General features: G+C 45.0%; 1 protein-coding gene across 2 annotated transcripts in view; it reads left to right on the top strand.

Annotated features, from left to right (window-relative positions):
* The window catches only part of LOC117282848, a 68,328-nt gene that overhangs the window by 27,778 nt on the left and 26,429 nt on the right, over positions 1 to 14,121 (top strand). Inside the window, exon 1 of one of the 2 annotated variants that reach the window (XM_033754207.1) lies at positions 10,623 to 10,698. The exons of the other annotated variant lie outside the window; for it this stretch is intronic. Within the exon in view, the coding sequence (XP_033610098.1) occupies positions 10,650 to 10,698 (49 nt within the window). The 5' untranslated portion in view covers positions 10,623 to 10,649. Of the gene's footprint in view, positions 1 to 10,622; positions 10,699 to 14,121 lie in introns of those variants that run through there. 2 annotated transcript variants of the gene reach the window in all.

Genomic DNA, 14,121 nt, shown 5'->3' with positions numbered 1-14,121 from the left:
TCAACAAAATGTCGGATATAATTGAGGAAAGAAAATGTCCCTATTTTAAAACTAATACGAAATTTGCAGTGGAAAGATGGATGAACATGTTAATTAAATGAGGATTCCGAAATTCTGTTATTAAACCTGATTTGATATTGTAACGTGTTTGGAGTGGGTAATTCCGTGGTAACGCAATAACAGTGGACCTTTGCGTAGCGAGTGCCGAAACAACGAACGCGTTTCCCCGGAGATGGACAACAGAGGGTTCGTCGCGTGACAGCGGAAAACTGAACTGTGGGAGATGGTGTCTGGTATCCGGTCCGCATAAGGTCTATATAAGGGGGTTGAATGCATCCGCCGACACACTTGAGATCCAGCCACGGACACGGACAGTTGAGGTCTCGCAGCCGCAGAGGGCAGTAGAAGGATTGAAGTAGAGGCAATAGTTGTGATACTGCAGGTGATAGGAGCTGTATTCCTGACTCTAAGCAAGTGTGGATGAATGAGTTCAATAAATAATCGTTGAATCCGGAGGCTACATGAATTTATTTGTCGCGCTGCATACCCAACACGCGACAGTATTTAATTTCAGTTTTCATTGGTTAGCCGCTTCTTATATTGAAGTTCATTCAGCGTGTCTGCATACCTTTCGTTCTTCATCTGCTAGATGTCAGAGAGACAGGGAAACGTCATAAGATAACATACCTTTTCACCGTCGAAATCTCAAGATTGATTTTAACATGATCACAGTTCTTTCTCGTGTATGATGAACTGAAAAGTATGAGAAATACTGCATTGCCGGCACCATCAAAGCATTTATATTGTCACCTGTTAGTGATTAGACACGGGGTTTGGATTGCTAATTGTATCCATTTTACTCCCACAACTCGCAGCTAGAAAGAACCACATCAGTTTCACAGATCTACGCACTGTACAAATCCCTACGGGGCCGCACATAAAGTGTTCTATGTGTTCACCAGTCGTTGCCTGGTGACGGCTCTCAACAGTGAATACTCCTCTGCTTCCGTGGTCACATACTTACCGGCTGGCGACTGTTTCACAAGTCAGAGTCAGAAGTACTTTACGACTTGCGGTTTAACGCCAATCAATTCGTGTTGGCGCCAAGCCTCTTGAGGATCACGACCAGAGGCTTTTTTTTTTTTTTTTGCAACTGAACCCTGGCGGTCATATTCCTTATGTGACATCAACTCTGACGAGAGGCTCTCTCACAACTCAAGTCAAAGTCAAAGTCACATTGCGACTGACGGTCAGTCAGTCAGTAAGTCTTGGTGTCGAGCCCCATTTGAGGCTCATGACCAGATATTAATTATTATCGTTTGACAGTTACGGTCTTGTTTGTGTGGGGCGCCTTCTCTGACGAGAGGACGGGTCTGTCTTTTGTATATGCTGCTGGTCCTTGCCAGCGCAGTCTTACTCGGGTCCTAGCCCCTTGGGACTCGCGACCATATTTTACTGTCTCAGAACTGAGACTTTCCTTTCCGTCGCCTCCTACGACTTGCAGGGTCACAGTGGAGGTATTCGACCCCGCCTCCACACGGAGTCCACACTCTCTCACAACTACACAATTGCCCTCGCTATATAAGCTCGGCACGGATCGCATAGGAAACACGGTTTCCAACGGTTTCCTTATTGTTGCGTGCGTATCCGTTGCCGTTTACACCTGTTTATCGAGCCATTACCGAGCAGCGGTAGTCTCTTCTGGCTCCACTGTAACGTCACAATATAATTGCGATACAAGTTGCTTGCCTTCCGCAGTAATATATAATTCGTGCATAGTGTTTTGGGTTTATTCACATCTCACAAATATAAAAGTCGTGGAGGTTTACGTGTAAGATAGTTACAGCCAGAGGTTGTGAAGGTTCTCTTGAAGTTTTCATGTAAGGAGTTCCAAAAAGAACATAAAAGCTTGTATAAAACAGAAAGGTTTATATAATATATCCATGCCGAGCAAGATGGCTCAAACGGTAACGCTGCTGACTTGTATTCGGGAGGTTCCTGCTTCAAATCTCGGTTGGGACACCTAGTATCCTTACTATGGGTTTTGTTGGTATTCTTAAATCATTCCATATGAATGTTGGGATAGTGCCTTGAATTAAGTCACGACTGCTTCCTTCGCCATTCTTATTAATTATACACCACATGTATTCAGCGTTGCTGACAGCATCGCTAAATAAACGTAGTACAGGATTTGAGTATAACCTGTGCATTTCCTGTCTGAATGAACTTCTGTAGCGACATGTGTCTTCTGGGATATAACGCCGTGCCTGTTTCATGCTAGTTTCTTGCATGATTTACTCCTCATCCCTGAAAATGGAGACGCCGCGCTCCTCCGAAATGTCGGTTGAGTATTTGTAACTGGTAAGACATTAATTATTTCTGTGCATCAGCTGAGGTGGGCACTGCAAGCAAAATGGGTTGAGTGTTTGCGAAACAGGTTGACAGCCGTCAGGAATATCGGTTATCTGACTCTCAAGAGATATATGAGTTGGGAGGGACTGGGAAAAGTCACGAAGATCCTCAGAATAGTCATTATCCTCGCCACTAGTCTGCCATATCCAAACGAACGAAGATGTCAGTAAATTGAGCGGCTGCAAGACCAGCGGAGCAAATCAGAATCCCGGACCATGTTACATAAAAACCAAAGCGAAACGAAAATCCTACAGACATTTCTTACTGGCCAGAACAAAGCACTAGTTCACACTGTGTGGAGTCGAGGAATTTACTGGCGCGATGGATCACAAAAGGATAAAGTATAATAATGTAGTCTTTTTCTGAGTTCATCGTCCGAACCGTGAACACACACTTGGGAAAATACTGTCGCGTTTACATAGTCACGGTCAGTATGCTAAATATATGGTCGCGGTTCCTGTATGCGATATTGGCAATTTCTCATTTTAGGGTTTCGAATCGCGACAAGGACCCTGCGCCCATACTGTCTCTAGGACCCACTAAGCCTTGAGTCCAACAGATACCAGGGAAAAACTGGCGGACCTTTATAATTGTGTGTTCAATATTGAGGCCTACGTTCCGAACTCCCCCCCCCCCAGTTCGTTTGAAAATTGTAAAGGCCCCAAAAATTACCAAATTATAATCCAACTTTTCTCTTAAATACATGAATATAAAGCATTCTTCCCTCAGAAACTTAAGTGCCTTTGGAAAAATTTACGACACACGTACTCATCTTAATTACAGACACATCAACGGAATCTCAGAATAGTAAACCCAATCTGTCTACCGTCCTTTTGTTGGATCTTGGCCGCTTTTTCAAGTTCTTAATCCTATACACAGTCTGTATGACTCCTTGGACGGGGGGTCAACCAGTCGCAAGGCTGCTACCTTCACACAGAATAAACGCACACAGACATTCATGCCGCAAGTGGGATTCGAACCCACGATTCCAGTGTTCCAGCCGGCGAGGACAGTTCATGCTTTAGGCAGCCCAGCCACTGTGAACGGCAGGAGAATTTGCACTATACGATAACCAGTGTTGGCGTAACATTTCCAGCATCTGAAAAGTGGGAGAACATTGCGTCACACAATTGCACCATTTTCATGGTTCTAATTTTAAACGCAGAAATGTTCCAACTTCGTATGAATGTTTCTGATCCATCAGTGTGCAGAGTTTCTTAATGGTGCAGCGAGTAATGGCGTCAAATGGGGAGAAGGGCCCGACTTTCCTGCAGGCACCATATTGGACTTTTACTTTATATACAAAACTGAGCTTCATGTTGCTGTACTGGGTGGACCAGATATTAGCTCCACCTTCGAATATCTCAAGACCGCTGTATTGCTGCTACTGGTGATAAGGAACCGAAACGCGCGCGCATGCAATTGACTCCGTATGCACGGTGAAAGTCAAGGAATTTGTTCATTCGAATATTATTAGAAAAGTTGGGACCTTAGTTAGTTATTGGAGAGGGTGGGTTTCCCCATGCACTTAGACCTGTATTGATCCATTGTGCTTCCCTCTATGATTTCTACCAGTCTCTATATCCTACCAGTACTGGTGCTTACCATCAGTTCCGCCCAGCCAGCGAGACCGGCTGTACTAGCTGAGAGGTATCTGTAATGCTTCCCCCATCTACCAGAGGTATTAGAGACTGCTGTTGGGCGGGAAACGTCCGTAATTTGGCTCAGTGACCTCCTTTGGAGATATGAGGTTCTTTTATGTGCCGTAAAGCTACGACACGGGACACACAGCTTAAAGTCCCTCCCGGAGGACTTGTTCCCTGAATTTTTCCACCCTTAAAAATTCGACGACCTCCGCCGGGTATTTGAACCCGCGTACCAAAGTCGTGAGGTGGGAACGTTACGTCTAGACTACGGAGGCCGCTTAAGTTGGGACCTTACGAATGGCGCGAGCTTCAGCATGGAAAATAAGGGGTTGGCTTACATATTCTTCCGAAAATTTCTTACCCGAAATAAGTTCAGCTATCTCCGCAAAAATTGATGTTGCAAAGCCGAGAACCCGTTGCTAATTTATGCGACCGGAACTGACAAGGATTCAACAGGAAACGTCACACATTTCATAGGTCATGCCGAAAAAGAGGCGATATCACATGTCCGTGCATATGACGTGAAAATTTATAAATACAAACCACTCCGTCCAACGTGACATGTAAGTTTTTACTACGTTAAAACTTATCTCCCCTACATGTTTCGATCCTTACGGCCCATCTTCAGAGGGAACATCATTACAAACTGGAAACTACCATCACAATAGGTGTTTTGATTTAAAATACTCGTATAATGCACAGTACGCATAAAGTCGAACGTTTCACAATCACAGCAGCTTCCTGGTGTTGTAAAGTTTTTAAAAGTTTCTAGATATTATTTAAAAAACCTTTATTGTCAATAGTTATTTTTTTTAAACCACGTAGGTTCGTGTCCGTACTCCTATCGTCATTCTTGTATGGGGCAGATTTATTGTGCCGCCTGTCTATCTTGATGAGGAGGTTCTTGATGTCGTCCAGGGTTTGTTCGTGGCTTGCTGTGTTGTTTTCACTCGTAATTGTTATAATTTACAATTGTTAGTGTGACAGACCAGAATGAAACATAAAAAATGTGAAAATTTATTCTTATCACAGGTTTGTCTTCATTATTTGTCAGTCCGGTCGCATGATGTGAATGCATGATCTGGGTACAGAATTGTGGAGGCGGGTTAAAGTACCTCCACCGTAGTCCTGCGAGTCGCGGGAGGGCGACGAAAGGAAACCCGGTGCCTGGGGGTGAAACTGGGACACACTGTCACTGGAGGACATAAATACTGTGATATGTAGACCCATTGCCAAGTACGAGCTGTGTAAACAGGCGAGAGGACAACAGCCGTTGCTAGGGAGCAGTTCTATGGACACATTTTCCCGGTAACAAGAGAATACGCAGAGACATTTTCTGTGCAGTCCGTGCTGGGCTATGCAACGGAAACTAGTAGGTCAGTTGTTGGTTGGTATGCTAGTCCGTGTGGAGGCGGGTTCGAATACCTCCACCGTAGCCCTGCGAGTTTTAGGAGGCCACGAAAAAGGGACAAAATGCCAGTGGGATATAACTGGGCCACCCTGTTCCTGGGGGACATAAATACGAGGACCTGGCCTTCCAAGTTTTGGGTGTCCTCGCATCTGAGACAGTAAAATATGGTCATGAATCCCGCGGGATTCGGACCCTGGAATGACTGCCCTGGCGAGGACCAGAAGCAATTATGCACGACAGACCCGTCCTCTGGTCACAGAGGGCGCCCCACATCAACAAACCCGCAGTTGTCTGAGTGTAATTGGCCTTGGACCCCAGATGGTACTGGACACCAAGACAGATTAGTCGACTGAAGCTCGGTCATAACGTAACTTTGACTTTGACTTGAGTTGTTGGTTGAGTCATTTGAGAGTTGTACTGAGAAGCGAGAAGCTGGTAGCTGAGGACGGGGAGAGTGGGGAATCCTGAAGAAGGGGAACGTCAGTTGTTGGAAGCCGCTACCAAGCAAGGGCTAGTGAAGTCTGAGAAGACTTTATGTGTGCTGTAGGTACAGTGATCTTTGGAGCGTGTAACTCAGTGAGACTATCATAATTATTTGTAGTCACGAGTATAAGTGTCCAATAAATCTACTTAGCAGTGCAACCCTCATCACTAGTCACACTCAGTCACATGAAAATACAGAGACATGGTCCTCAAAGTTGGAGTTTGGACGCAAGGCTGAGGGCCTTATTCTGTAAAAATTTTATTGCTGCGAAATCTAAAGAAGTGAAAACGGGATGAAATTGACAGAATCTTCTGAGGAAGGCTATGGTTCAGAAGGGGCTGTTTTGACAATGATGATGAAATGTCTAGAGCCTACAATATGTTGCAGTGGATTCTATTGAATCCTTTACATTTTGTGAATAAACTGAGAAGTGACTGGATGCCATTGACACAGTTACATCAACATGTTTGGATTCCTATATTGATCTGTTTGTATCTAGATCGACATGGCTCCTAGAACTGTAGCAAGAATTCCGAATTTGAAGCCGTAGTCGAGCTCACAAACAATCTGTAAGACAGAACGAAACAAATGTATGCATGGTTATGAAATATACCTGAACCAGAACTACAACGAAAAATGTTCTTTACATTTTGGACATTGTAATACCTTAAAAGCCTCAGATAAAGGCACGAAGCCGTCCCTAAACAATCTGACATGGGCGTTCACAGATGGCATTCCTGAGAGCGCGGCTGCGGAATGTGCGAGAGAAACAGACTCATTCCAAGTTGATCATGTGGGTTTTTATGGAAAACAGAGGCATGGGCTCGATTTGTTTGGGTTTGTTCGAGCGTGGAAAGACCTACCAGTTGACATTGGTAATCTTTCCGGCTTTAATCTAGTGACGCTCGACTGGACAAGTTTATTGCTTGCAGCAGGTTTAATGAACGAAATAATTTCAGACATTGCGTTCTGTTCATTTTAAGCACAGAGTAGATTTTTTCTAAGAGACACGTAACACACAAAACTGAATAAATATAATAAATGAATATTTCTTTGAAATGCTTGAAAATCTTTGGTACTTAGATAGTCCCGTCCACCGCCAGTAAACACATTTTAACGTGTATACCCATTGCTAGGCAACGGCTTGGTAAACGCTTTCCCGCAACACACATGCATACAACAATAGGGAGTCCATTGCTAAGCAGAGGCATAGTAAACGGGCTTTGTCAACAATACAGGCTGTGTTTTCCGTTGGGTCCGTGCAAGGTGGTTATATGAGAGGCGATTTCCGAAGCTGCCAGTTTTAGGAGTACAGACCAGTAGTCGGAAGAGAATTTGGGTCGAGGCTTCGGAATTTTCAGCTACAGGAAATGGCAAGAAGACTTCATAGTGATTTGAAGTGATAGTTCCTGTGATAAGTCCGTTGCCAGGAAACGGATAGCGTGCCCTAGTGATTTGTGAAGTGAGTGGATTAGCAGTAGAGCTATAATTGATTGCGATTAAGAGAACTTGTAAACGAAGGTGTTAATAAAACCAGTCATCAGACCCAGAACTCGTTAGTATTGGTCACGACCCTAAATACATGACAGTATACCCTTATATAAGCTAGAACGTGCAAAGAGCGAAGTCGTTCTTGTCTTAAAATTCCAAAGCAATATTGAAAAAGAACTTTTTGGTTCCTTGAGTTTGTGAGGTGTGGCTGCACATTTGCTGTGGGGCTGATCGTTTCGAGTTTTGTCTCAGCATGACCCACCATACTCCAGACTTTTAATACTGAACAGTACATGAAACGGGATAACTCATTGGGTATGGCGCAGGCTATGGACAGGAGAACCCAGGAATGTGGCTTCAATTTCCCGACCGAAACAAGAGACTTTTCTGTGCAGAATCCAGACCGAGTTCCACTGATACTGGGGTCCACCCAACCCATCCAGTGGACACGAGAGGCATTTCCGTGGTGGTAAAGAGGTCGGAACCTGACACTAACTACACTTCTCCACCATGTATCAAGATTAAGAACGTGTGGGTCGATACCTTCGCTCCAACATACATCTTCATTGCATAGTGCGTAGTGCAAACACAAAGACATTATCTCTTTATGTTCACATTTACCCATTAGATACAAGCCGAATCGGATATGTGTACCTCTTCTTGTCCGTGATAGCTCCTTCACCCATTACGTTAACTTACATAACTTAACGTAAACTTCAGCATGTTATCGCTCTGCGGTTTTTACGGCGACATGAAAATGCGTAATTTCAGAGCGTTCGCCTCAGGTTTTTATTAATTACATATAGGGCGTCCCAGGAGGAAAGGTAAGTATTCTGGGAGGTCATAGTATCGGTCATTCTAAGCAAAATAAGTGTATATGTGCATGTGCCCTATTCCGAAAGATTCCGAGAGAGAGAGAGAGAGAGCTGTTTCGCTGTACATTTCCAAAACTCTGATAAGAAAGATATATTACGTACTGTTTCTGATACCAGTATTTATTGTTCAAGTGACAAAATTGTTACNACTAGTATAATACATTTGCGAAAATTCCACCGTCGACTTCAGTGCACTTTATAATTCATGTGAGGACATGGTGTATTGCTCGTCCAAATACATCTTGACGTTCCTGTACAGTGTACTATACAGTGAAATAGCTCTGTCTCGGAAACCGTTCGAAATAGGACACATGTACATATGCATTTTTTTTTGCTTAGAATGACCGATACTATGACCTCCCAGAATATGGACCTGTCCACCTGGTACATTCGGTAAATGTAGACTGGTTTTCGTGGATTCCCAAAGTTCTTCCTGGCGAATTGAGGCGTAATGCCTTGCAGTGGGATACAGCAGCTCAGTACGAAATCGTTGACACGACCATCGTCACCATTTGATGATAAATAACAATTGCAGTTGATACAGCATTGTTGACTATGTGGGCTAACAAATCGAAAGCCAGCCAGAACGAGATACGGTGGTATGCACTGCGGCGACAAGGCACAAAACAAGACATGGTCATGGTTGACGGATTCGTGTAATTATAAACCTTCTCCCCATCCTGTTTTGTCTACTTCTGAAGGTCAACTTTTATGCACCCCACACTTCATAAAAACCGACACCCGTAGCCTTCTCCCATCTCCACAAAAATGTACATCTTCCCCATTCGTCATTTACATGGAGGGCAGTAAAAGTGCTACGAACCTGCTGCTGCTTCATCACTATATTATTATTATTATTATTATTATTATGAAAGTAAAAATTGCACCACGCCATGAACACGTACGGGAATTGGATGTATTTCTCCAGGCATTTTTAATTTTGGCTCTACGCAGAAGTGAGTTGCCTGCCGCACACACCAGTCACTGAGGCTCCTGGACCCATTCGGAATGGGGCGGTGTGACCCTCAGCGCAGGTCTGAACTCTGTGAAAGGCAAAATCTCTTTCCCCGACCGGAATTCGAACTTTGATACTCTGGTCGTCCAACCCGTAACGTTGTCACTATACTGACAGCCACGCCGACCCTGCTTCCTGTCCGTCATCATCATCTTATTACGATTTTATTAAATGTAGTGAATCAATGGTTATAGTCCCTGCAAGTATTCTAGAGGCGTCTTGTTTGAATTATGAACGGGACTGTGAAAGCAGGGACCTGTTCGCAGTTATAGCGTAGTCGGTATAGCGACGACCGAGGGGTCGAGGTTCGAGTCCCAGTAGAGTCAAGAATTTTCTCCACGTCTTCCACATGGGGCACGCGATAGCGTACTTGATCGATTCACTATGCTACAAGCCGGAAGGTCGCGGGTTCGATTCCCTATGAGGTCATTGGATGTTTCAATTTACCTGATGCATCCAGCCCCACAGTGGCCCTGGATCGACTCAGCCTCTAGCAGAAATGAGTACCAGGGATCTTCCTGGGAGTAAAGTGCGGCCGGTGCGTAAGGCTGACAACCTCATAGCTATCTGTGAGCCGATTGTCTACAAAATGTGGGAACCTCGACGTCTCACAACCATATGGGCCTTCACGGCCTGTTAGAGGGTTACCTTTACCTTTACCTTCTCACGTTGTCCAGACCGGCTCTGGGATCCACCCAACCCCCTGTCTAATTGGTACCGGGGGCTCTCTCCCTGGGGGTAAAGCGGCCAGGGCCTGAAGCTGACCACTCATCTTCAGCTAGTGTCGAGGTCAAGAAAATGTGGATCTGTACATCCATTCGCCCATACGCCTTCATGGCTTAGTGCTTGATTAGTTAAGTACAGGGACAGCTATACCCTTCTTTTTACCGTGATAGCAGGGTGGGGCAGAGCACTACACACACACGCGTTACCAGGAAAGCAACAAAGCCCAGAGTTTCAGGTGTATCTGTGGAACACACATAAGTCACGAAGTGATGACAATGCATCCTGGGATGCCATTAGTTTCAAATGCCTGGATGGGGAAGAATATTAATTACGTGTAGTGTTATTTTGCTACGAGGCTCGTATACTGTTACACACTTCCCATAGCCGGATTCGAACTCGCGACCCAGGTACTCGAAATGTTCAAGGCCGTGCTCACATTTGACCCCGAACCTTTTCTGCGTAAGGAGTACAATTCGCACTTCCCTGCACAGCCACGTGACGAGTAATTGTACAGATTGCCGGGAGATGGCATGAAGGCCATCAACAGGACATGGACGCATAACCTGCCCAAGTTTTGTGCCGACGTGGGATGTTGCTGATGGGAACGAATGTTTTGAGGAGCGGAACTAAGAAATCAGGTACAGTCCTTATCGTATGACAACTGGAACACAAATGCGGTTTGCTTTCTAGTATAAGTACTACCATTTAAATTTAAAGTTTCTTTGCTTGGAGGAATCATAAGAACGGCTTTCTTCTTCATTTACAAAATTTGACAACACTGTAGCCATATTGTGGCCCCGCAGCACCCTGCTTCGAGATGTCATTCAACATGAACCGTGTTGTTCCACTGGCTGCAGAAGTAACTATACGTGTGAAGTAAACATTGCTTCATGCTTGATAATACTAAAAGTCGTCGCGAATGCATTTCGCTTGGACTGATTATAGATGAGAAGTGGGACAGAGAAAGAAGAAACAGCATTTCTCTTTCGAGACAGATTATGCGTAATGGAACAAGACGTCCAGTTTTATTATGAAAAGGCGATGGAGATATGGCGATACAAGGTTTGCCTTTCTTGTGAGCTAGAACCTGAGAATTGTTCACGAAGAAATGAACAAAGTCAAGGTAGTAGGTGTCTTGTTACGGACCGGCGACTTTACTTCGTCCTTTTGTTCTTGGATTACAACCCGACATTCCACAGTTTTTTGCACAGAATTCGGTATTATTACTTCTTAAGTAGTTCGAATTGATAAATTGAGGATCGCGCGGACAGACCACAGGCATTTCATTAACCTTCCACGAAGTATTTCGGCATATATCCATCTATGGCTCTACAGCCCTTTGTTGGACCTTCGCCGCTTTTTCAGTTTCTTGATCTTCTTAGGGCCCCCATACACACACAGTTTGGCCTCCAGTTCGGCCTGCACAGTTGAAGACTGAAAGGCAAAACTGACGTGTGTGGTGCGGCCGGCCAATCGTTTGGACTGTTGGCCTGTGGGAAACCCGTCAGTCCGTCAGTTCTGCCTGCAGGTCCGTAACACGTGACGTGTGTGACTCAACATTATAGGCTGGAAGACCGTGATTGTGGCATGAAGCCTGCCGGTTTATCTGCGCGTGTATGGGGAGGAAAGGGAGGGGGTAAACTGTCACAGTTTTGCCTGTAAGGTCGATCGGAAGGCCAAACTGTGTGTGCATAGGGGGCCTTACACATTCAATAGGACTCCTTGGACGGGGAATCCCCGTCGAGAGGCCGGTGGTAATATGGAACCTGCCACTAAGTTATTATAACCGACATGGTGTCAAGTGGACAATGTCCGTGTTAAAGTTTTAGTTCACTTGGCAATCCCACGTGCGCTGGGAGCTTAGTAGCTGTGCGGCAAAGTGTTCTGTGAGATGTGAATTTCTCCTGTTTCTAAAACTTCGATTGGTAGACGTTTACCTTCATATCACTTGTTTAACTTCCATATTGGTCGAGGCACTGCGCTACAAGCCAGAAGGTTGCGAGTTCGACTCCCGATGAGGTCATTGGATTCTCCAGTTTACCTAATCCTTCCAGCCGCGCTATGGCCCTGCGGTCGACTCAGTCTTTAACAGAAATGAGTACCAGGAATCTTCTTTGGGTATAGGGCCACCGGCACGTAAGGCTACCAACATCACCGCCATCTGTGAGCCGACTGCCTAGAAAATGTGGGAGCCTCGACGTCTCACAACTCCGTTACAGGGATAGCTTTATTTTACCCCTTTTTAAACTGCCACGCTCTGTACGCTGTGTAATATTGAAGTTCCAGAAAGACGTAAGCAAATGTACACGCATGATTTGTTTTGCACACAAGTGGGCCTGTTAAATTGCAGTATGGCGGTACCTGTAATGTGGAACCTACAGGTAATATCACCCTCTGAGAGGGGTTCCTCTTACATGTAATATTAAGTTGAAATATTTTAAATTATTATTTCTTTAAAGAGTTGCCCCTAACAGTACTAGTACCAAAACAGAAAACTCATAGAAAGAAGTGGAACAAAGAGGACACATTTAAGACAATCAGGGCACGCCTGGAAAGGAAATTATTAGACGCTGCTAAACTCTGCTTTGTTTCGGCAGCAACTCTTCGTGAGATCACAGTTTATGCTGAGTCGGACGCCAGTCTTACCACCAATATTTATTTAGTTTAGTTCTAGTTTCTTGGGGTAGGGTGGGACTGATTCCACTTAGTACGTCAGCTATTAACTGGCCTAACCCGGATGATGAGTGTGAAGTAGACGGTGGAATGAGAATTGGCAGAGGAAACCGAAGTACTGGGAGAAAACCTGCTCCAGTGCCACTTCGTCAGCCACAAATCCCGCATGACCTGACCTTGACTCGAACCTAGGGGGCCACAGTGGGAAGCCGGCGACTAACCGTCTGAGCTATGACTGACCTCTCCCGCTAACCTTAGAGGTAGAGCTAGTTCAGTGCCTGTTACAGAAGGAAAGTAAATATCGTATAGAACTTCCTCGGAATGGCGTGCGAAGATTGGTCTACCAGCTAGTGATATTAACCACCCTGTGGCATAACTGACACAGAAAGGGCTAGTCGTGCAAAGTTTGAGCACTTCTGGAAACGGCACACGAGGAGTCTTTCCGTTGAGAAACATACAGGAACGTCCCAGCCTCGAGCCAGCAGTTTTACTCCCGAGGGTGTGAATACGTTCTTTTAAAATTTTCGAGGCCGGCTACAGTAGAACTCCAATTCGGTCATATCGTGTATTTAACGTAGATGAGTTTGGAGGGTCCAAAGTCCAAAGATCTTACAGGGGAATGACATGTTGGCGCGTAACAGTAGCACGACGAAGATCGCTGTGTCATATGCTCGAAATCCAGTCATAATTGCCTTTCCAGCCATTACGAGTATATCAAGCATTAGCTCGTCTGCTCCTCCAATCAGTGATCATCAACTAGAACCGAGTAAGAGAGACCTAGAGAAGTAGGCTGCAGTTCATCTACAACTCCAGGCTCAGAATGTAACCGACCTCCTGCGTCTCTTTGGGAATTCTAGAGAGTTTCACTACATAAGAAAATGTCTGGCAGAAGACGGAAGATTTCATCAGCAGCGCTGATGGCTGGATCGTTTTGTGAATAGATCTGTTGAAACTTGCGACAAATACAAGGATATTCTTGGTCGAGTATGCCATGCAGCTGGTCACAGAGGTCGAGGTTCCTGTCGCAGCGCTGCGGGTCTTTGACCAAAATCCCACCATAGACAAATAGAAGAAAATGACTCGGATGAAGGCCGCGTCACGGTGTGGAAGGGCCCTCTTTCGTCCCTGAATTTACCTATTGGAGAGCTACCTCCGGAAAAAGAAACTAAGCCAACTGCATTTTTTGCGATGCTGAGATTCCTGACGGCCACTGAGGGGAACTGTAGATTCAGTGCATGAGGTGTGAATGTGCCGGATGGGAAAAGGAGGAATGTGTTTGTGACTTCTGCTTCAGTGCAGATTGGTAACTAGACAAATTTTGTTTGTAATGATGTTATTTGATATTTCGATTATCATTCCGATAATCTGTTGGTCTTGTAACGCGTAGG

This window comes from Cryptotermes secundus, unplaced genomic scaffold, assembly GCF_002891405.2.
Source record: "Cryptotermes secundus unplaced genomic scaffold, Csec_1.0 scaffold1116, whole genome shotgun sequence".
Taxonomy (NCBI): Eukaryota; Metazoa; Arthropoda; class Insecta; order Blattodea; family Kalotermitidae; genus Cryptotermes; species Cryptotermes secundus.
The sequence above is the reverse complement of the archived record's forward strand: the minus strand, read 5'-3'. Positions and strand labels throughout refer to the sequence as shown.